The 22,821-nt window shown below is 51.7% G+C and overlaps 1 protein-coding gene across 4 annotated transcripts in view; it reads right to left on the bottom strand.

Annotated features, from left to right (window-relative positions):
• Positions 1 to 7,997: 7,997 nt before the first annotated feature.
• The window catches only part of MAN2B2 (mannosidase alpha class 2B member 2), a 46,885-nt gene continuing 32,061 nt past the window's right edge, over positions 7,998 to 22,821 (bottom strand). For 2 of the 4 annotated variants that reach the window (XM_035294124.3, XM_035294126.3), the window contains exons 11-20: positions 22,029 to 22,303; positions 17,813 to 18,004; positions 17,067 to 17,319; positions 16,171 to 16,281; positions 15,886 to 16,078; positions 13,765 to 13,902; positions 12,482 to 12,594; positions 10,281 to 10,398; positions 9,117 to 9,225; positions 7,998 to 8,698 (exon numbers count right to left, since the gene is read on the bottom strand). In XM_035294124.3, the coding sequence (XP_035150015.3) occupies positions 9,128 to 9,225; positions 10,281 to 10,398; positions 12,482 to 12,594; positions 13,765 to 13,902; positions 15,886 to 16,078; positions 16,171 to 16,281; positions 17,067 to 17,319; positions 17,813 to 18,004; positions 22,029 to 22,303 (1,491 nt within the window). In that variant the 3' untranslated portion in view covers positions 7,998 to 8,698; positions 9,117 to 9,127. Of the gene's footprint in view, positions 9,226 to 10,280; positions 10,399 to 12,481; positions 12,595 to 13,764; positions 13,903 to 15,885; positions 16,079 to 16,170; positions 16,282 to 17,066; positions 17,320 to 17,812; positions 18,005 to 22,028; positions 22,304 to 22,821 lie in introns of all 4 variants that reach the window. The other 2 variants (XM_035294123.3, XM_003732534.6) reach the window with 1 other exon arrangement.

Raw genomic sequence — 22,821 nt, 5'->3', positions numbered from 1 at the left:
GTCAAAAGGCCACCTCTCAGACACTCGTGCAGCCTCAGTTGAAGAGCTGGTGGTCTCAGCTGGCTGGAACTGGACAGGAGCTGGTCCAAGTTTCTGAAAAATAACTGAAGCAACCATTACCACGGTGACCTACAAATCTTATCTCTGAAGAAGTCAGGGAGGCTAGGCGCAGCGGCTCGTGCCCGGAATCCCAGCCCTTCGGGGGACTAAGGAGATAGGATTGCTTGAGCTCAGGAGTTTGAGGCGTTAGTGAACTATGATCATACTGCTGCACTCCAGCTTAGGCAACAAAGTGAGATCCCTTTTCTTAAAAAGTAAAATAAAAAATAGTCACTGAAGGTTGAAGTTTTAGCATTCAGTGATGCATACTTCTGCTACTGTGGCCTTCAGCTTCATGGAAGAAGGGAGAAAAAAATAACAAAAAGCAAGTGACCCAAAGCAAGCAGGGTAGGCAGACCCGATCAAATGAACCACGCGGCTTAAAGATGGCTGTCTGCAAACCAGGAAAACAGCCCGCAGCAGCCTCCATATCTTCCTGGACCTTGCCCTTGGACTGTCTGGGCTCGAGAACTATGAGAAATGAATGTGTGGGGAGGCCGAGGCGGGTGGATCACGAGGTCAAGAGATCGAGACCATCCTGGTCAACAAGGTGAAACCCCGTCTCTACTAAAAATACAAAAAATTAGCTGGGCATGGTGGCGCGTGCCTGTAATCCCAGCTACTCAGGAGGCTGAGGCAGGAGAATTGCCTGAACCCAGGAGGCGGAGGTTGCGGTGAGCTGAGAGCGCGCCATTGCACTCCAGCCTGGGTAACAAGAGCAAAACTCCGTCTCAAAAAAAAGAAAAAAAAATGTGTGTTGTCTAAGCCACCCTGTCTGGGGTAATTTGCAATATCAGCCTGAAGAACCCTAGGGAAGTCATAAGCAGGCCGGTTTCCTCTCCAGAGACTTGAACAGCTTGACAAAACCAGAGCCTAAAGTTGTAAATGGATGGGAAGAGTGGGAATGTGGTCCAAAGGTTGGATCTTGCTATGGGAGAAAGAGGAAGGAGAGTGGGCAACAAAGTCATCTTTGTGGTGCTGAAGGATAATGATTTTTATTTTGTTATTCCAGAAAGGATAAATAGGCTTATTTATAATTATTATGCCAAAAAGAATCCAGAATGAAACTACTAGAAAAACTGAAAAGACTAGTAGAACTTTCAAAGTAATGAGGAGAAAACAGAAAATAAAATAGGGCTCTGGGAATTGAAAATAAAAGGTAAAATGACGAGAGAAAACAATGAAGGAAAATGCACTTTAAATAGAAAACAGAAGAAATATTTAATGAAATCCCATCCTAGCCGGGCACGGCAGCTCATGCCTGTAATCCCAGCACTTTGGGAGGCTGAGGTGGGCAAATTACGTGAGGCCAGGTCTACTAAAACTACAAAAAGCTAACTGGGTGTGGCGGCACATGCCTGTAATCCCAGCTATTTAGGAGGCTGAGGCAGGAGAATCTTGGGAGGTGGAAGCGGAATCACGGGATGAACCCGGGAGGTGGAGGTTGCAGTGAGCCAAGATGGCAAGATGGTGCCACTGCACTCCAGCCTGGGTGACAGAGTAAGACCCTGTATCAAGAAATAAAATAAAATAAAATCCAATCAGTGAGCGTACTAATTTTTATTAAAAGATAGCAACTGGCAGTTGGAGTTAAAACATTAAAATCAAGGTATGTGTTATATACGAGAAACACACCTATCATGAAGTGGCAAGGAATGTATAAAAATTAAGGAATAAAGCAGTATTTAAGGTTAAAATATGGAAACAAAGAAGAGGAACATCGCGTAATGATAAATATGACTTACAAAGAAGTTATATATGTCAGTTATCTAGTGTTGTGTCCATGATACCTCAAATCTTTTTTGTCTTGAGACAGGGTCTCGGTCTGTTGCACAGGCTGGAATGCAGTGACACGATCATGGCTCACTACAGCCTTGACCTCCCAGGCTCAAGTGATCCTCCCACCTCAGCAGACTGAGCATCGGGGAGTACAGGTGTGCATCATCATGCCTAATTTTTTTTTTTTTTTAAGAGACAAGGTCTTGCTATGTTGTCCAGGCTGGTCTTGAACTCCTGGGCTCAAGCAATCCTCCAGCTTAGCCTCCCTAAGTGTTGGGATTACAGGTGTGAGCCACCACACCTGGTCCAAATCTTATGGGACTCACTTAGCACCATAACAATCGTTTGCCACAATTCTGTGAGTAGGAGTTTGGGCAGGGCTCAGCTGGTTGCTTCTTCTGCCTCAGTATAGTTTATCACCTAGAGACACTCACTCTGCTGTGTTGAGCGGCTAGCTGGAATGGTTGAAAGATCCAAAAGGTCTCACTCACATGTCTGGGGTCTTAGCTGGGGTGTTGGAATGGTATTCTCTTTCATTACCTTGGTCAGAAGGATTCATATGCTCCCTTTGGATATAAGGAAAGCTGAGAAATGTGGGCCCTGTCTGGGAAGCCACTTCTCAGCTAAAACTGTCAATTTATATCATGGAGGGAAGAATGGATGCTAGCAGAAAGCTAACAAATCCTACCAGAACCAAATACATCTTCATATTGTTTAATCCAGTTTGAGCTAAGTACAATCTGGATTACATAAAAAGCTGTTAGGTATAAGGTGTGAAATTGAACTTATCTTTTTTTCATTTATATATTTCACATTTTTGCATTTTTTTCTTTTAAAAATTTTAAGTTTTTTTTGGTGAAAATAACATTTATGTAACATTATTCATACTCTCATATATACATGTGCATTTACTATGCATATCATATGTGTGAGAGAATATGAGTAGTAACATTATATATACGTGTATATAACATAGTTTCACCTATGAATATTAAAGGAAACTCACATGTTAACAATCAACTAAGTCAGGAAATAAAACCAGGCCACACCTAGAAATCCCGGTGTGTTCCTTCTTAACCCAGGGCTCCCTCTCTCCATTGGAGGTAACCCCTCTTGTGACTTCTAGTTAGCCATTTCTTTCTTTTTTCTTTTTTTTTTTTGAGACAGGGTCTTTCTCTGTCACCCAGGCTGGAGCGCAGTGGCATGATCTTAGCTCACTGCAGCCTCAACCTCCCAGGCTCAAACAGTCCTCCTGCTTCAGCCTTCTGAGTAGCTGGTACTACAGGTGTGTGCCACCACGACCTGTTAGTTGTCTTTTTCTTTTGGCAGAGATGGGGTTTTGCCATGTTGCCTAGGATGGTCTTGAACTCTTGGGCTCAAGTGATCTGCCACCTTAGCTTCCCAAAATGCTAAAATTACAGGGCAGAGCCACTGTACCTAGAGTTTCTGATTTATTTCATCTGGAATAAGACCTGAGACTTTGTATTTCTAACAACTCCCCAGGTGATGCTAGTGGCATGGGGGCCACACTTTGAGACCTGCTGCCCTGTAGTATTCTCTTGTACAAATAAACCACCCTCTATTTATCCAAGCACTGATGAGGGACCTATGAATGGCTTCCAATTTACAGCTATCATGAACAATGCCACTGAACAATCTTACATATTCTTGTGCACATGAACATGATTCTTTTCTTTTCCTTTTTTTTTTTTTGAGATGGAGTCTCACTCTGTTGCCCCCGATGGAGGGCAGTGGTGCCATCTCGGCTTACCATAACCTCGACCTCCCGGGTTGCAGCGATTCTCCTACCTCAGCCTCCCGAGTAGCTGGGACTACAGGTAAGCATCGCTATACCTGGCCAGTGTTTTTTTCTTTGAGAGACGGGGTTTCACCATGTTGGCCCAGGCTGGTCTTAAACTCCTGACTTCAAGTGATCTGCCCACCTTGGCCTCCCAAAGTGCTGGGATTACAGGCATAAGCCACCGTGCCTGATGAACATAGTTTTTTCTAGGTTACATGCCTGGAGCAGAATTCCTGGGCCTAGAGCTTTTGCATCTTTAACTTTAGAAGATACCATGGAAGTATTTTCTTAGGTTTGCTCCTTCTGTTTACTCTCACATTAGAAGTCCAAGAGGGTTTCCACGATTGGCCACTAAAAATTGCCCATATTTTTAATCTTTCAAATAGAAAACATGGCAGAGGTGAAACGGTGTCTTACTGTGAGTTTCATTTGCACTGACCTGACTACTGATGAGTTGACCATCCTGTCAGGTGCATGTGGACACCTGGGGTTTCAGCTGGGGGCTGGCTGTGTATGACGCAAGGGACGGTCAAGTTTTTGTTCCAGGTGAGCAGGTGGTTGTCACAGCACCTCTGCCATGTGACCATTCCTCCCCGCCATGAGGCACCCCTTCTCTCCTGTATTGGCTTCCACGTGTGTGGTTCAGCTTCTGGGCTCTTTGTTTGCTCCGGTCTGAATGTTTTTGTCCCCCTAAATTCATATGCTGAACCCGAATCCCCAAGGTGATGGTATTAGGAGGTGGGGATGCTGGGAGGTGATTCGATCCTGAGGATTAGTGTGACTGAACTCGGGTTCAGGCCACTCACCGCTTGAAAGCTGATATGCGACAGACAAGTTTTGGTAACAGGAAAGTTAGCTTTATTCAGGAAGCCAGCAACTCGGGAGGCGGGAGGGGGGCAGTGGATGCGTGTGTTCAAAGATCACCGTTGTGTCTCCAGATGGATGTTTTTAAGGGGAATCTGGGGATGTGCGAATGAGGATCAAAGCGTTCTTGTGGAACAGCAGCTGTGCGCAGTTGCAGGCAGGCAGTTACCACTGCTGGCCTGGTGGGCGTCTTGTGGCCTGCAGGTGCAGCCTTTTTTTTTTTTTTTTTTTTTTTTTTGAGACAGGGTTTCACTCTGTTGCCCAGGCTGGAGTGCAGCGGCGTGATCACGGCTCATGGCAGCCCTGACTTCCCCAGGCTCTAGAGTAGCTGGAACTACAGGCACCGAATCATGCCTGGCTAATTTTTGTATTTTTTTCAGAGATCAGGTTTACCATTTTGCCCAGGCTGGTCTCCAACTCCTGGGCTCAAGTGATCTGCCCCCATCAGCCTCCCAATCTGCCGGCTGCACCAGGCCAACCAGACTATTCTTAATTGTTTTTCGTTTTGACAGTCTCGCTCTGCTGCCCAGGGATGGCTCATTGCAGCCTTGACTTCCGGGGCTCAGGGACTCCTTCTGCCTCAGCCTTCTCCTGAGTAGCTGGGCTTACAGGCATGTGCCGCACCCAGTTACTTTCTGTTACTATTTGTAGAGGTGAGGTCTCCCTATTTTGCCCAGGCTGGTCTCAAACTTTTGGGCTTACGTGATCCTCCTGCCTCGACCTCAGCCCAACTATTCTCATCTGGTGGGTGGAAACCCGAGGCCAGCCCGCTCCCAGGATTGCTGGTCAGTGCACTTCTCTCTTACCTCTGCTGAAGGTCCTCTTTCCCTGAGGCTGTTTTTAATGAGTAGTCTGTAAACCGAGGCAAAGCAGTAATTATACTCAAGCAAACAAAATTTTTCTTTACCGAAGACTCAGTACTGCTACATTAGCACCCTTCTAGCAACAGAGCCCAGAGAGCTGCCTTGCTCCTTCTGCCACATGAGGATGGAGCAAGACAGCACCATCTAGAAACTAGGAAACAGGCCCTCCACAGACACTGAACCTGCTGGCACCTCCATCTTGAACTCCAAGCATCAAGAATTGGAAGAAATAAATTCCCATTGTCGCTAAGCCACTCAGTGTATGGTATTCCGTGATAGCCCCAAACGGATGAAGACATGCACTTTCTTTTTTTTTGTTTGTTTTTTTGAGATGTAGTTTTGCTCTTGTTGCCCAGGCTGGAGTGCAATGGTGCCATCTTGGCTCACTGCAAACTCCGCCTCCCGGATTCAAGTGATTCTTCCGCCTCCCGGGTTCAAGTGATTCTCCTGCCTCAGCCTCCTGAGTAGCTGGGATTACAGGCATGTGCTACCACACCTGGCTAATTTTGTGTTTTTAGTAGAGATGGGGTTTCTCCATGTTGACCAGGCTGGTCTCGAACTCCTGGCCTCCAGTGAGCCACCCACCTTGGTCTCCCAAAGTGCTGGGATTACAGGCGCGAACCACTGCGACAGCCCCGATGCACTTTAGAATCAACCTGTCAAGTTACACAATAAACCTGCTGGGATTTGTATTGGGATTATGACTATCAGTGAGCAGCATAGTTTATTGGGAGTTTGTTTGTTAAAAAAAAAAACAAACAAACCAGGGCATGGTGGCCTGAGCCTATCATTGCAGCACGTTGGGAGGCCTAGGTGGGAGGAATTGCTTGAGCTCAGGAGTTCAAGACCAGCCTGGGCAACATAGTTGAGACTGCGTTTCCACAAAAAATTTAAAAATTAGTTGGGTGTGGTGACTCATGCTTGTAGTCCCAGCTACTCAGGAGGGTGGGATGGGAGGACTGCTTGAGCCCAAAAGTTAAGAGGTGACAGTGAGCTATGATAGTGCCACTGCACTCCTGCCTGGGTGACAGAGCAAGACCTTGTCTCTAATAAAATAATAACAAACAAAACAACAAATGGATATTAGATTTTAGCCAATATCTGCCTACTGTGGGTGGGATTTCCCCTGTCCTCTGTATTCTTCTCCTTCTTCCCAGTTGAGGGTGCTGGGTGCTGGAGGGCCTGCAAGAAGGAAGTGACTGTGCCGCTGTTTCTGTTCTGAATGGGGATGGTCAGCATGGGTGATGGTACTTTCAGCGCACATGATTTTTCTACAGCCTGGCAGGCCTGGGGATGACATTTCCATAGTCTTATTTTTTTCTGAGACAAAGTCTTGCTCTATCACCCTGCTTGGAGTTAGTGGAATGATCATGGCTCACTGAAGCCTCAACCTCCTGGGCACAAGTGATTCTCCCACCTCTGCCCCCAGAGTTGCTGGGACCACAGGTGCATGCCACCATGCTCATCTAAGAAAACAGTTTTTGTAGAGATGGGATCTCACTATATTGCCTAGGCTGGTCTTGAACACCTGGGCTCAAGTGATCCTCCCACCTAGGGCTCCCAAAGTGTTAGGATTTCAGGCATGAGCCACCACGCCTGGCCTCCATAGTCTTCTTTATGTTTTTTTTTTTTTTTTTTTTGAGACAGTCTTGCTCTTGTCACCCAGGCTGGAGTGCAGTGGCTCAATCTCGGCTCACCGGAACCTCTGCCTCCCAGGTTCAAGCCATTGATTCTCCTGCCTTATAGCCTTCCAAGTAGCTGGGACTACAGATGCGTGCCACCACTCCCAACTAACTTTGTATTTTTAGTAGAGATGGCATTTCACCATGTTGGCCAGCCTGGTCTTGAACTCCTGACCTCAAATGACTCGCCTGCTTCAGCCTCCCAAAGTGCTGGGATTACAGGCATGAACCACTGTGTCCAGCTTCCAGTCTTCTTGACATAGAAACCAAGCACCATGCAGCCCATGTGCTCTAAAGGGCTCCTCCCTCACCCATTGCGCCCCAAGTTCCCACTGCACATCCAAGTCACTGGTGACTGGTCACATGACCCCACAGGGGTGGTCTATTGCTTGGTCAGCAACTCCAGCCCAGCTCCTGCCTGGCCAAATCAGCGACTGTCTGCCGTCTGGTGGCCAAACTGCACCTTCTCCAAAGAGGTCTGAATCCTTCCAAATTGGTCCTTTCTGGGTACTTTTCTTCGGCCCTTGAGTACTGTATAATTTCTTTACATCTCATAGTTTATGCTTTAAAAGAGTTTTGGCCAGGCACGATGGCTCACGCCTGTAATCCCAGCACTGTGGGAGGCTGAGGCGGGTGGATTACCTGAGGTCTGGTGTTCAACCTGCCTGGCCAACATGGTGAAACCCTGTCTCTGCTAAAAATACAAAAATTAGCTGAATGTAATGGCGCACCTGAAGTCCTGGCTACTTGGGAGGCAGACGCTGGAGAGCTGCTTAAACCCGGGAGGCGCAAGTTGCAGTGAGCTGAGATCATGACACTGCACCCCAGCCTGGGCGACAGATCAAGACTCCACCTTGGGGGAAAAAAGTTTTAAAATGGAGATATAATTCACAGACCACAAAATTCATCTTTCAAAGTTAACCGTTCAGTGGTTTCTAGTATATTCACAAAGTTGCAAAGCTGTCATTGTTAATTCCACAACGATTTCACCATCTTCCAAAGAAACCCCATCCCTGTTAGCTGTCATGCCTCTTCTCTCTTCCTCCAGTCCCTGGCAACCACCAATCTGCTTTCTCTCTTATAATTTCACATAAACAGAATCACACAATATGTGGTCTTTTGTATCTGGCTTCTTTCACGTAATGTTTGCAGGGTTCACCCAGGCTGTGGCGTGTGTCAGAATTTCCTTCATTTTTATGGCCAAATAATATTCCATTGTACAGAGAGAACACATTTCACTTCTTCATTTGTCTGCGGCTGGACGTTTGGGTTGCTTCTACAGTTTGACTTTTGAGTAATCCTTCTGTGAACGCGGGAGCACAGGTTAGGGTGAAAAGAGGTTTTTCAATTCTCTTGGGCATAGACCTGGGAAGGTTACACTTTTATTTGTCTCAATAGTTCTGATACTGGACATCCTTGAGGTGTGGTTTCATCTCTTCATGGACTTGGACCACTGCTGTGCTTTCCCTGCTCGATGGGCAGTGCCCTCGAGCTCGATGGGGTATAGGTGGGTGTCTGGGGCTGGAACTCTGGCTGGGTGCTACAGCTGCCTCTCCTGCCCTGTGGCAGAGCCAAGCCCCTTGCAGGACTGTCGCCAGTATGAGATGAGCCTATGAAAGCACAGGGCACACAGTAGGTCCACAGTTACCACTGGCAGCCTGGGTAAGCCTGGCAGGGTCCAGATGGCAGATATGTTTTGGCGCTGCTGTGGGTCTTGTGCTCTGCCTTAGGCAGAACGTCCTGAGTTTGTCTTTTGTGAATGAATGATGCATGAGCATGCCAAATATCCTTTACATGAGAGAAGAGGAGAGGGCTGGCTTGATTGAGTGTGGGAGGGGAAGAACCTGGGATCTTGTAATTTTTATTTAAGAAAATTAGGGATAAAACCCCAAATATGACCATTTGCTGCCATTAGCCTGACAGATGAGCTGCTGACTGCCCAGTCCTGTCCCTCTGCACTGCTTTTGCATGTCCTGGGTCTGTTCTGTTACATGGAATTCCTGGGGGCAGCCCTACAGCCAGGGGTACCTGCCCAGGGCTCACTGCTGTTGAAAGTGAATGAAGAATGTCCGGATTTCCTTTGGGTGGATGGTGATGATGGGGCCTCCTGGTGGCCTCGAGGGAGAGACGGTGTCACCTAGGGGAACAGAGGTGATCTGTCCAGTGTGGCCCTGGATGCCTCCTCCCAGCCTCCCTCTCACCACACTGCACCTGCACCTGTCTATAGTCTGCTGTGGCTCCCACTGTGGCAATGGCCTGTAGCCACCCCCTTCTCCCAGGACTCCTGTGGGTCCCTTGCATTGCTGCCCACCCCAAGGACAATTCCTAGGTTGGTCCTGGCCCCAGTGGCCTCACTTCCCCTGGGTGTTACACTCAAAGCCCCAGAGGTTTCTGGGACTATATGATGAGTCTGCCGTTGCCTCACCAGGCTCCCCTGAAGGTATGTATGGCCTGGGCTTGGGCTCCAGCCTTGGGAGGGAGCCATTCACTGATCTATCACTCATCCATCTTCCATCCTTCTTTCCAACCAATGATCGTCTTCCGTCCCTCCCTCCCTTCCTCCCATCACTAATGGAGTGTGCACCATGCACCAGGCACCATGCTGTGTGCAGTGGACAGCAGGAGCTGCACAGGACAGAAGAAACCCCTGGAGCCAGGAGAACGGAGGAGGCACCTGGCCTGGCTGGGGACTCTGGGGAGGTCTCCTGGGGAGCTTGAGCAGCTGCTGGCCACAATAAATGGAACCTGTGCATTCCAGGCAGAGGGCATGGTGTGGACACGGACTGGAGGCTGGAAGCTGCCTGTAGCGCAGGAGCTCGCAGTGGTGCATGCTGTGTGAGGCATGGACTGGCTGATGGGCTGAGGTAAGCAGGGCCAAGGTGGGCAGAAGCCCCTGGGTCCCTCACAAGTCTGGGGCTCTCACCCAGGGCACAGGCAAGGTGTGCGGTCTGTGTGTACATACGCGCATGTGCACACACACACCTGTGGAGCCCTGGCAGGCGGACCCTAACCCAAAGCCTTTCTTAACCGACTGTGGCAGATGTGGGAGGGCTGCAGGAAAAAGAGCGGGAAAGCAGCCCCACATGGTCACACAGGCCAGAACAGGCAGAGGGTTGGATGTGCACCAGGTCTGACTAGCTCCCAAGCCTGGCTGGGAATCCTAGGTGGGGGCTGAAGCAGGTGTCCCCAAACCTCTGCGGTGGCCGGACTCCGTCCTCCAGCTCCAGCGGCGCAGCGTGCTCACATCCCAGGTACCTGTGAGTGAGCGCTCCTCCACTGCCACCACGGACCCCAGCGCCCGCAGCACGGCCTGCAGGGAGAGGAGCAGAGGGAGGGTGAGCTGCACCAAGTCCCAGATCTGAGCAGAGAACCAAGACAGCAGCAGGGCGGACACACCAGGAACTCTGTACTTGGGGCCCAGGCCCTGCCCGGGACCTGACACAGCTCCCTGACCTGCTTCTCACAGCACACCTGTGAGGATGGGACTGGCCCTGTTCTTTACGGATGAGAACACTGAGGCGGGAGGTGTGTGCTTCAGGTGACCGAGCCCGAGGAGGTGTGGCATTTTGAACTGCCAGCCCCACGTGGAGTCCTCCTCTCCCCACATTGCTCAGGTGGCCCCATGCCCAGTCCAGGGAGGAAGCCAGCCAGAGTTACCCCATCCCCCCTTCCCAACAGGCATTGCCCCAGCCTCCCTTACAGCTAGGGGAGGCAGGAGACCCTTAGGGTTCTGGAAAATTCTGTGGAGCAGGAGCGGTGGGGACGGTTCTTAGAGCAGTTACCATGTGCTGATGGATAGAGAGAGAGCCACTCTTGGGCAAGGCCCTTCTGGCCACTACCGCCCAGCCCCATCCATGCCTTGACATTTGCTCATGAGGGAGGCCTGCGCCATGTCTTGACTGCAAACAAGCAGCCAGCAAAGGACAAAGAGCCAGTGTGCCAGTGACGGTGGGAAGATGAGTGACTGGGCCACAGTGACGGTGCTGGGACCTACCTGGACATTCTGGTTAGGTGAGAAAACACTCTGTCCCCGTTCCAAACCCGTGTTAGGAACCAACTACACTCCTAACTGTCCACACTCTTCCCGCCCTGCCACGGTCCACATGGGAAGGGGGCCATGACGTCCATCCCTCTCAGGGCCTTGCTGCTTCCATCTGTGAAACCCAGGAGCCTAAGATGACCAGCTTCCAGGTCCCACACTGGCCTCCTTGCTCCCCAGGGCAGGCTGGCCCTGCGCTGGGCACTGGAACCCCCCTCAATGGCCTGGACCTGCTCTCAGGCAGGCCAGGGACTGTGAGGAAAGGGACAGCCGCTCCTCCGTGGTGAGGACCATGAAAGAGGAGGTGGGGGGGCCCAGGAACGCATAGCGGTGAGAGGGGACAGCGTTTCTCTGTGTCCCCTGAAGACTCAGATGTCAAACGAGGCCAAGCAAGAAACACAGAGATTCACAGTGATTCTCCATGAGAGTAAATGGAATAGAAGGGACACAAGCTGGGGAAGAAAGGAGGCGGCTCAGGTCCCACCTGCTGGGAGGGAGCATGCGCAGGCCGGGTGGCGGACGCCTCACCTGACAGTGGGGCTCAGAGGGCAACATCAGCCAAGAGGGAACCGGAAAGGCCACCAGGCCTGGGGGCCCCAACACTGCACAAGGCCCCATGGTGCCAGGGCCTCTTAGTGGCCTTCTGGGCAAAGAACTCTCACCTCTCCCCATTTTATAGGGGAGGGGAAACTGAGGCCTAGAGGCATGGGGTGCCTGAGATGCCCCTGTAGACGGACCTGGGTGTGGACCCCGGATTGTCTAAGTCACCTTTCAAAGCGACTCCACAGAGAATCTGTCTTGTTTTCTGATGATACAGATGACGGCTGTGCTGTTTTAAAAGTTTTACTACAAGAATAAATATGAAATGAATAAAAAATAGGCCACTCACCTCTGTAATCCCAGCACTTTAGGAGGCTGAGGCAGGCAGATTGCTTGAGCTCAGGAGTTCGAGACCAGCCTGGGCAACACAGCAAGACTCTGTCTCTACTAAAAATAGAAATATTAGCTGGGCATGGTGGTGCATCTCTGTGGTCCTGGCTACTTGGGAGGTTGAGGTGGGAGGATCACTTGAGCCCAGGAGACAGGGGTTGCAGTGAGCTGAGCTTGTGCCGCTGCACTCCAGACTGGGCAAGAGAGTGAGATCCTGTCTCTCTCACACAAAAAACCCTTAAAATACAGGCCAGTTGCAATACCTGACAAACCCAGAAGACTGAAGAAGGGAGGGGCGGGGCCCATACCAGCGTCCATTTGGGAGGGTGCCCTGGTGGGTCTCTTTGTCAAGGCAGTTTCTTGGGGCATCATCTAGGGTTTGCTTCCTTGGCTCTGAAGGTGAAGTGGGGGTGGGGAAGTTCACCTCCAGATTCACCGTCACTGGCTGTGACAGGACCGGGTCCTCGTCCACTTCATACAGGTGGTAGAGCCGCAGCAGGACACGGCAGAGGTCAGCCTGTGCTTCCCCTTGATGGCCTTTAGGGACAGAGGAAGGTGACAGTGAAGGCTCTCATCAACCAACCCCATGCCCATAGTCCATAACCAGTGCTTTACACACTCGGCTCCATTTCCTATTTTTAACCTCCCTGATATGATTTGGCTGTGTCCCCACCCAAATCTCATCTTGAAGTATAGCTCTCATAATGTCCATGTGTTGTGGGAGGGACAATTAGGAGGTAACTGAATCATGGGGTGGGGCTTTGTGCTGTTCTCCTGACAGTGAATATGAGATCTGATGATTTAGTAAAGGGCAGTTCCCCTGTACATGCTCTCTTGCCTGCCGCCATGTAAGACGTGCCTTTGCTCCTCATTTGCCTTCCACCATGGTTGTGAGGCGACCCCCAGCCATGTGGAACTGAGTCCATTAAACCTTTTTTCTTCATACATTACCCAGACTCGGGGATGTCTTTATTAGCAGCATGAGAACAGACTAATACACTCCCTGTGAGACGGCTGATGCAGCCCCCACTCGACAAGGCAACCAAGGCTCAGAGAGGGGCCTGAGGCACACGTCTGGTGCACAGCAGAGCGAGGATTTGCACCCAGGTCTAGCCGACTCTAAGGCTGCCCACCATGAGACCAGCTGCAGTGCCTCCATCCTTGTCCACTGTTGTAGGCATGATGGCGTATGTCCTCGTATACTCCAGGGTCTCCTTCCCTGCCTCCTTTGAAGTCAGGGGAGGTTGCGTGGCTTCTGTGGCCAATGCAAAATGAGCTGAAGTGATGCAGTACCTTCTGGCAGAGGCTTTTTCCTGCCTTGGTGAGTGAGGAAGCGCATGCTACAATACAGCCTCCATCAGCGGGGGGCCTGGTGGCCACAGCAAGAAAACCCTTCCTGCTAACACCACTGGATGCACAGCATGGGGGAGAAATGAATGTATACTGTTAAGGCTGTGGGCATTTGGGGCTCTTTGTTACTGCAGCATACACCAGCCACCCTGACTGATACAATGCTGTCATTTAGCACGTGATGTATGTGATCTCCTGTCCTGTCCCTGACTCTCCCACTCAGAAAGGATCATTGCCATTGCTCCTGTTTTACAGATGGGAAGACCAGGGCTCAAAGGAAAGCTCTGAGTTCAAGGTCCCGGAGAGACGGCCTGGTTAACACAGGTGTTTCCTAAACCCTGGCTGGTAGAACCTCACCTTTCCGGAGATTCTGCGTGTGTTCCGTGTGGTTGGAGCTGTAGCGCCAGCCGGGGAGGCTCAGGATCTGCAGGTGAAGATTTGGGGGCAGGGTCACGGCCTCTTGCTGCTGAGGTCCTGGGGGCTTAGAGGCAGTCCCTGCAAGGCAGATGGACAGAGTGAGGATAGGGTTTGGGGCTCAACTCTTCCTCCTGGCACTCACAGCTCTGCACATTACGTGTCTCTGCCCTGCCAGTCACTTCCCACACATCCTTGTGGGCAGCCTACCGCACACCAGCCCGAAGTGCCTGTGTTCCCAGTGCCCTGGGCTTCAGCTTCCCTGCCTTTTCTCAGACCATAGACTTTAGAGCTGGGAGGACCTGGGAGGACCTGGGAGGACCCTGACTCTCCTCAGCCTAGCCATTTCGAACTACAGACCAGGAAAAGAAAGCCCAGAGGGCACAAAGCTTATTCTAGATACGTTGGTGCAGAGCCTGCCTGCCTGCCCTCCCTCCTCCTTCCCTCCCTTCCTTCCCTCTTTTCCTCCCTCCCTCTCTCCCTCCCTCCCTCCCTCTCTCTCTCTCTCTTTTGTTCTTTCTCTCTTTTCCCTCCCTCCCTCCCTTTCTCTTTTTTTTTTGAGATAGGGACTTGCTGCGTGACACAGGCTGGAGTGCAGTGGTGCCGTCACAGCTCCCTGCAGTCTCAGACTCCTGAGTTAAAGCTATCCTCCCACCTCAGCCTCCCAAATAGCTGGGACTACAGGTACATGCCACCACCCTGGCCAATTTTTACATTTTTTTTCATAAAGACAGGATCTCACAGGCTGGTCTTAAACTCGTGGGCTTAAGTGATCCTCCCGCCTCGGCCTCCTAAAGTGCTAGGATTACAGGCGTGAGCCACTGCGTCGGCCAGAGCCCCGTTTTCTACTCAAGGTCTGGGATGCCAGTTCCACCCGTTCTGTCATCTACTCGTCTCTCTGCTCAGAAGGCACCTCGGCCCTCACTCCTTCCAAGTCTAGATGTTCAGCTGGAGCTACCATCTTCTTACAATATCTGACCTCCTCCCAGCTTGTGGTCTCATGCTCCTCCTCACCCACGAAACACCAGGCGCTCTATAGCACGGCTCCCTCTCAACCCTGGATCCTGGCTCTAGGCGAGCATGCCTCCCTGTCTAGCAGCCCATGGAAACTCTCTGGGGCCAGTGGCTGCTTTCTGCCTCTCTGGCGTACGGCACAGGCATACTGCCACTGCTCAGTATATGCTGGCTGCACGGGTGAGTGACAGCCTGCCTGCTTGCTACTGCCCTGGAAAGGTTCTGGCTCTAAACCCAAAGCAGGGAGAACCATAAAAGCACATGCCAATCAAAACCTCCGCAGGTGGGTAGAAAAAGGAAAGAGTTTAAGGATTAGTGAGAGTGGCACCAAACTGTATCTAGGTCTTGGAGTTTTTAAAGGCCGCTCCAAAATACCATCTTTAACTGTAACCATCGTTAATATTTCTCATGTTCTGCTACTTCAACAGAGACACAGAATGACAAGGTTGTTGACCTACAGCAGCCTCAGTGGAGGTACAGAATGAAGTCCTTCAGATTAGACTAGAAACACCCCACCTGGTGCCAGCACACCTAGATTCAGACCAAACTCGTCTTTATTTTTGAGACAGAGTCTCGCTCTTGTCACCCAGGCTGGAGTGCAATGGTGCGATCCTGGCTCCCTGCAACCTCTGCCTCCCAGGTTCAAGCGATTCTCCTGCCTCAGCCTCTGGGGTAGCTGGGATTACAGGCATACGCCAAGACACCCAGCTAACAAACCAGTCTCTTAAATGCTGAGCCTCCAGACCTAAAGTAACGTAGTGACATAATATCATATTAAGAAAGGAAAAGATTCATCAGAGAAGAAAATGGAGAGGACCCAGGGAAGAGGCATATAGTGGGAGGGGTGAGCCCCAGTTCTGTACCTACCTACTAGTTGTATGATGTTAAGTGAGCCTCTGTTTGCCCTCGATTTGCCCATCTGTTAAATGAGGGGCTTGGGCTAGAGGTCCCTGAGGTCCCTTCCTGCCCCACAAGCCCCTTGCAAGGCCCGCCCTACCAGGCTGGTGCTGGGGCAGTGACGACGTGGACTCTGGAGGGGCACCCCTTTACCGGGCAGCTCTCCGAATAGCACTACGGGCCTGTGCTGCAGTGCCAATGCACTCCTCTGGCGCAGAGCCGCGGTGAGGGGCCAGGGTCCCAGCAGAAGCCACAGCACTGGGTGGACAATGGAGGTGTCGTTCAGTGTCAGGTTGTAGCCCAGGTCCCAGTCGAAGTTGTTCCACAGCCGCCGGTGGAGCATGACCTGCGGGAAGGAGGTGTCCGAGGGGCGTGGCCTGCACCTGGGCAGGTGTATTGGGGCCGTGAGGGGCTGCAGTGGAAGACCATGCCTCCTACCTCCACCTGCCCATTCCCTTGGCTGGAGATGCCATGAGCCCGCTCCGACAGCAGCACGAGCCTGCTTTCATCATCCTCCATGAAGGCCGACTGAACCATGGGGTAGTAATTCTGCAGACAGAAACATCCCCAAGGGGGTGATTGGGGTGGAGGGCAAGGTAGGTCAGGCATCGCCCTCTGGCCACCCCAGCTAGTGCTCCCCATAGGCATGGCAGCCGCATGGGGCCGGGACCCTGACTTTGGAGACAGATTGGGGTTGGGACACCAGCTCTGTGGCTTCCGAGCATACGGCCCAGCTGATGTAGGTGCAGGCCCTGGCCAAGTATTTGCCATGGTCACCCCATGAATCCTCAGCATGAGAAAGGAAACTGAGGCACAAACCATTCTCGTTTGTGGTTGCACCAGAATTCAGACAGCAGTCACTCACAGCCTGCACTCTCAAGCCCTGAACAGCAGGCTTCAAAAGAATTCTCGCTGGAGGCCAGGTGCAGCGCATCATGCCTGTAATCCCAGCACTTAGGGAGGCAGAGGCAGGCAGATCATCTGAGGTCAGGAGTTCGAGACCAGCCTGGCCAATGTGGTGAAACCCCGTCTTTACTAACAATGCAAAAATTAGCTGGGCATGGCGGCATGTGCCTGTAATCCCAGCTCCTCAGGAGGCTGAGGGAAGAGAATTGCTTGAACCCAGGAGGCAGAGGTTGCAGTGGGCTGAGACTGCTCCATTGCACTCCAGCCTGGGGGCCAGAGCGAGATTCCATCAATAACAGAAACAAAAAAAAAAAAACCCCAAAAAACAAAAGAATTCTCACTGGAGGCATCTACTCTACAAGTTCACGCTTGGCGGGTCCAGGAAAGGCGCCCACGGGAGCGCGGCTTGTGGGCATCGCAGGGCATACCCGGGCAACGCTGTTATTCACATAGGGAAGGTACGGCCTCCGCTGCATCTGGTAGCCGTTGTTGTCCGAGTAGATGACCTGCTGGCTGTTGATGTCGGTGCTGGTCCTCAGGACAGCCTCGCGGTTAAGCTCCAGGGGGCCGGCCCGGTACTCCTGCTCTATGCGGTGGCAGAGCAGCTCCCCGTCATAGTCCTGCGGCACGTGGATGAGCCGGGAGCGGATCGCATATGTGTAATCCCGGGCCGTCATGTTCCTGCAGGAGACGAGCCCATCAGTAAGTAAAGCTCCAGGAACCTTCTAGATGCTTCCTTTTTCCTTCCCTTCCTTCACATGGGTAGGGTGGGCAGGGCAAGGTAGGGCCAGCAGGCAGGGAGCCTTCTTGGGCCATGTGGACAATGGCACCACCCAGGACCCCGAGCAGCTGGGAGCAGCCTGGTTCCCTGACACCACAGGTCTGCCATGCTGGGCCTGCCTTACATCTGCTCTGATTGTGGAAGAACAGGTGCTCTGTGGCCACAGGGTCTGTGGGTCTCTCTCCCAGCTCTGAACTTAGCTCCTGACCAGTGAGACACAGCACATGTAAACACAGCCAGCACGCAGACACCAGAGCAATTCATATCTTCATCAAACCCCATGTCAAGCACACCCCAGACGCTGGGGTTCCGAGCAAAGATGGACCCTCACTCAGCTGCCTGCCCGCGTGTGCTGACCATGCCAGGCTGTGGGGTCACCCCAAGGGGAGGCACCTGTAGAAGTACTGCCGGATCTCAGTCACAAGCTGTCCCACCACGAGCTCCATTCCCACAGCTTCCCACGCGGGCACCGCGGCCTTGCCCGGTGTGAACAGGTAGTTATCGGAAATGGGGCCCTGTTTCACATCACCGTTGACGTGGTACTCCAGGAACTCCTGGGTCATGCGCACTGTTCGGTTGCCCTGTCTGCAGAGGCAGGAGAGAGAGGACATCAATCATTCTTGCCCTGCACAAGCTCTCACAGACACAGGCTGGCAAGCCCCTCTCTCCAGATGCCATCTGAGTGGCCTGCGTAGCACTCACGAGGCCACGAGACCCGGCTCATCTAGAAGCCCTAAGACCCCACCCACAGCCAGCGTGGCCTGAGACTCCATCTTGTCCCAGGGCAGGTCACAAAGGAGGAGTGGGACAGAGCCTGCAGACAGGGGCCGTGAGCTGTCAGCACAGGGCACCCCCAGAGGTCTGTGGTCTGCAAGTGAAATCAGTGCAGAAATGGGCTTCGGTCACGCTGACCTGGAGCTGTCCAGCAGGACACCAGTGTGTATAAACCCCATGTTACAGGCGAGGGCCTTCACTGACTTCACCTCTTTAAATTCTCCCAACCCCCACGGGCAGGGACTATGAACCCCTCCCATTCCTGAGGACCTCCAGGCTGGAAGGTGAGACATCATGCACCTGAGATGACAAATCTAGGTTGTGTACAAGCCAGGACTCCAGTTCAGCCCGACTCCCAATTCCGTGCTCCCTCCCTTCCGTTAGGATGTTTGTGTTAGCACAGAGGACGGGAAAAGAGTAGGGGGGGGTCAAGTATTTTTTATTTTATTTTTTGAGACCATGTCTCACTCTATCACCCAGGTTGGAGTGCAATGGCATGATTTCAGCTCACTGCAAGTTCCACCACCCGGATTCAAGCGATGCTCCTGCCTCAGCCTCCTGAGTAGCTGGGATTACAGGCACGTGCCACCACACCCGGATAATTTTTGTATTTTCAGTGGAGACAGGATTTCACCATGTTAGTCGGGCTGGTCTCAAACTCATGACCTCAGGGGATCCACCTGACTTGGCCTCCCAAGGTGCTGAATTACAGGCATGAGCCATTGCACCCAGTCCAAGTATTTTAGTTGTAAAATGCAATGGTTGGCTGAAGCAAGTGCACAAGTGACGTATTTGTATTTGAGTCTGGCCTGGCTGTGGGTGGACAATGAGGTGGATGGCCTCCGCACCCACTTCTCCGTGGGAACGTGGTCAGGGTGGGGAAGGAGAGGGAGGCAGGTCGAGGAGGGCTCTACTGAGTGCCTGTGGAAGAGGAGAAAGAGAAGAATTGGGGCTCTGGCCCTGGACCCCTTGCCTCTAGCATCCTTTTAAAAAACTCCCCTGGGGCCATCAAAAGAGTAAAAAGACAAGCTACAGAATGGGAGGAGGGATTTGCAAATCACAAATCCGACAAGGGACTTGTAGCTAGAATACATAAAGAACTCTTACAACTCAATAATAAAAGACAAGCCAATTTAAAAAAAGCAAAGGATCTGAAGACACATTTAACCACAGCAGACATGTCAGTGGCCAGTAAGAACATGAAGAGAAGCTCACCATCATTAGTTAGCAGGGAAATGCAAATCAAAGCCACCATGAGATGCCACTTCTCGCCCACGAGAACGGCTATAATTGAAAAGACAGAAAATAACAAGTGTAGGCGAGGATGTGAAGAAATCGGAACCCTCATCCGCTGCTGGGAGGAACAGAAAATGGTGCAGCCGCTTTGGAAAACGCTCTGGCAGTTCCTCAAAGAGTTAAACATAGTTAGCTTATGACCGAGTAATTCTACTCCTGGCTAGGTACCCAGGAGAAACAAAAATGTATGTCCACACAAAAAGTTGTACATGAATGCTCAGAGCAGCTAACAAGTAGAAACAACCCCAATGTCCATTAACTAAAGAATGGAAAACAAAATGTGGTACCTACATGTGGTGGAATAGTATTCAGCCATGAAAAGGGATGAGGTACTGACACATGCTTCGGTACCGATGAACCTTGAAAACATGCTAAGTGGGCTGGGCATGGTGGCTCACACCTGTAATCCCGGCACTTTGAGAGGCCGAGGCAGGCGATCCCTTGAGCTCAGGAGTTTAAGATTGGCCTGGGCAACATGAAGAAACACCGTCTCTACAAAACATACAAGAATTAGCTGGGTGTGGTGGTACGCACATGTAGTCCCTGCTACTCAGGAGGCTGAGGTGGGAGGATCACTTGAGCTCTGGAGGAGGTTGAGGCTTCAGTGAACCATGATTGTGCAACTGCACTCCCGCCTAGATGACAGAGTGAGACTCTCTCCAAAAAAAAAAAAGAAAAAAAGAAAAAAATATGCAAAGTGAAAGAAGTGAGTTGCAAAAGGACCACATCTCGTATGAACAGGCACATCCATACAGACAGAAATAGACTAGGATGGCCAGGGCCCATGGGGGAGCGGAAGATGGGGAGTGGTTGCTAAATGGCATGAGGTTTCTTTCTGGAGTAATGGAAATGTTCTGAAATTGACTGTGGCGACGGCTCCACAACTCTGTGAACACACCAGAAACCACTGACTCGCCCACTTGAGATGGGTGGATTGTGTGGTACGTGAGGTACATCTGTCAAGCTGTTACGTAAGGAAGAAAAGTGCTCCCCTCAATCCAAACTTCCCCCAGGGCTGGTGTCTGCACACCTGGCTTCCCACCCCAGGCCTCTGCACAGGCGGTCTCCTTCCTATGGAACAACCGCCTCCAGGTCCGGGGCACCCCACCCATGCCCTTCAAGGTCTGAGACGTGGCCCTAGGTGTTGTCTCTAGATGGCCCCCGCTCTGAATTCCAACAGCTCCTTTCTGCCCAGGTGGCAGGCACGTGTTTTGCAAGGCTAACCCCTGCTGGGGTTTTGGGAGCCTAATAAGAACTCCTTTGTCCTCACTGGAGTTCAAAAGGAGGAGAGACACAGGGCCACAAACAGGACAGGGTGGCCTGAGCTCCAGCACTGGAAATGACAGGGGGACCTTGGCTTAGGCATGTGGCGTCCATGGGCTGCCCTAAGGGGCATTTACAGCTGGGGCAGGGGCCTGAGTGAGGAAGGGGCAGGGCACACACTGCCCCTCCTGGCCTAACCTGGCAGGCTGAGACTATGCTGTGGTTTCCCCCATTTCTGCAGCTCCTCTGCCCAAGTCCCCCCTTGCCAGCCACCCACACTGGCTGCTGTCGCTCCTGCACCTGCCCCCGTCTCCCTCAGGAGCCACTGGGGGAACATGAGGACAGACTTGACTGGGGCCCCATTTCAAGAGAAGTCCTGGAGCTCTGTGGGTGGAGAACTGCTGGCAGTGACCTTGAGCTCTTCCCTGACACCCATCTCAGCATGAATACCCTCTCCCTTCCTCTCTCCCTCCTCTTCTTCTGTCTCCGCCTCCCATTTCCTGTCCCCTAACTTTCTGCCATGTACTCCTCTAGGTTAGGAGGTCACATCAGGAGACAATGTGGGTGTTCTGGCAGAGGCAGCTAGGCCTGATGAGGACTGCACCGATGTGGCCTGAGGAAAAACAAACCAGCCACGATGCCTTTCCTGGGAGGTCAGCTGCCCGCTCTGATGTCCACAAATAGCTGCTGAATGAATGAATGAATGAATGGTTGGTTGGGTGAGTGGAGGGACGGATAAATCGGTAGGTACATAGGTGGGTGGGTAGATGGATGAATGATGAATGGGTGGGTAGGCAGACGGATAGGTAAGTGGATGGATGAGTGGGTGGATAATTGGGTGGATGGCTAGATGGCTAGATGGCTGGGTGGGTAGATAAGGAGGTGGGTAGACAGGTGGGTGGGTGGGACTAGATGATTTTGAAAGTCTCTTCCTGTTTTAAAGACAGTATCACTATTTACTGAATAGAGATTTTATGTTTCTCTAAATAAAAAACAAAGTGGATAACAATAATTTTTTTTTTCCCAGAGTGAGTACCTCAATGCTCATTTTTTTCTATGGATCAACAGCCCTGGAATGGAAAAGTGTAAGAGAGCCTTTCCTGCATTGGCCCAGGCTCATACTTCTAGAATTAAAGATCATAATAGCAGGAAGGGGCTTCACCACCATCTGTCCTTCCCTGAGGCAAGTGAGCAAATGGAGAATCCAGGTAGGGGCCTGACACTCCCAGGCTCCAGGCATGCCTGTGCCTCATAGACAGCAATGGCTGCACCTTACCTCTCCCAGATGCTGTGCATCAGGTTGGTATCCTTGTCGAGCAGCACAATGTAGCAGTCGTTTGCCACAGGCACCAAGCGCCTGCCCGCATGGCTGGTGCGCCTCCTCAGCCTGCGGCCAAATTGAAGGGTGCTGGCCACAGTGGCAGCTGGCTCCTGGGTGCCCTCCTGGGCCCCTGCAGCAGGTCTGATGCTATAGTGCCGGTAACTGAGGCCTGGGATTGTGGTCAGGATAAGCAGGTCGTATGCAGATGGGGTCTCTGTTGAGTTCTGGATCTGCAAGGCCAGAAGGATGGGACTTGTAAGTGTCAGCTCACACACCTGGACTGGGGTGTTCATGACCTGCTGAGGCAGCAGTGTCTTTCCATCTCTCAGACTGTGCTGAGTTCCCCTCCCTACCCCCAGTTCTGGCTTTCTCCTCTTGGACCCTCACAAATCACACTGGTCCTGGGAAAACCTTTCAGCGACCTGAAGATGGCTGGTTCTTGGGGTCCCCAAAGCTTCTCTTACTCCCAGCTCCTGAAATGGGAGCTCCTGAACACCCCCAGCTTCTTTAGTCATCCTTCATCAACCAAAAGTGATGACCCCCAAATCTAAACCCAAATCCACTGACCTCTTCTGGAACCTGAGACCCATGCATATAGCTTCTTTCTTGATGCCTCCACCTGGATGTCCACAGCTGACCTCACCAGCTACCCCATCCCACCTGCACCTGCTCTCCCCAGCAACCCCATCCAGTGATGGCCCTTCCAGCACCTACCCTGCACCTTCCATTCCCTGCTGTCCAGCCTTCT

This window comes from Callithrix jacchus, chromosome 3 (genome assembly GCF_049354715.1).
Source record: "Callithrix jacchus isolate 240 chromosome 3, calJac240_pri, whole genome shotgun sequence".
NCBI lineage: Eukaryota > Metazoa > Chordata > Mammalia > Primates > Cebidae > Callithrix > Callithrix jacchus.
Note: the sequence above shows the minus strand (reverse complement) of the source record. Positions and strands in the feature narration are given on the sequence as shown.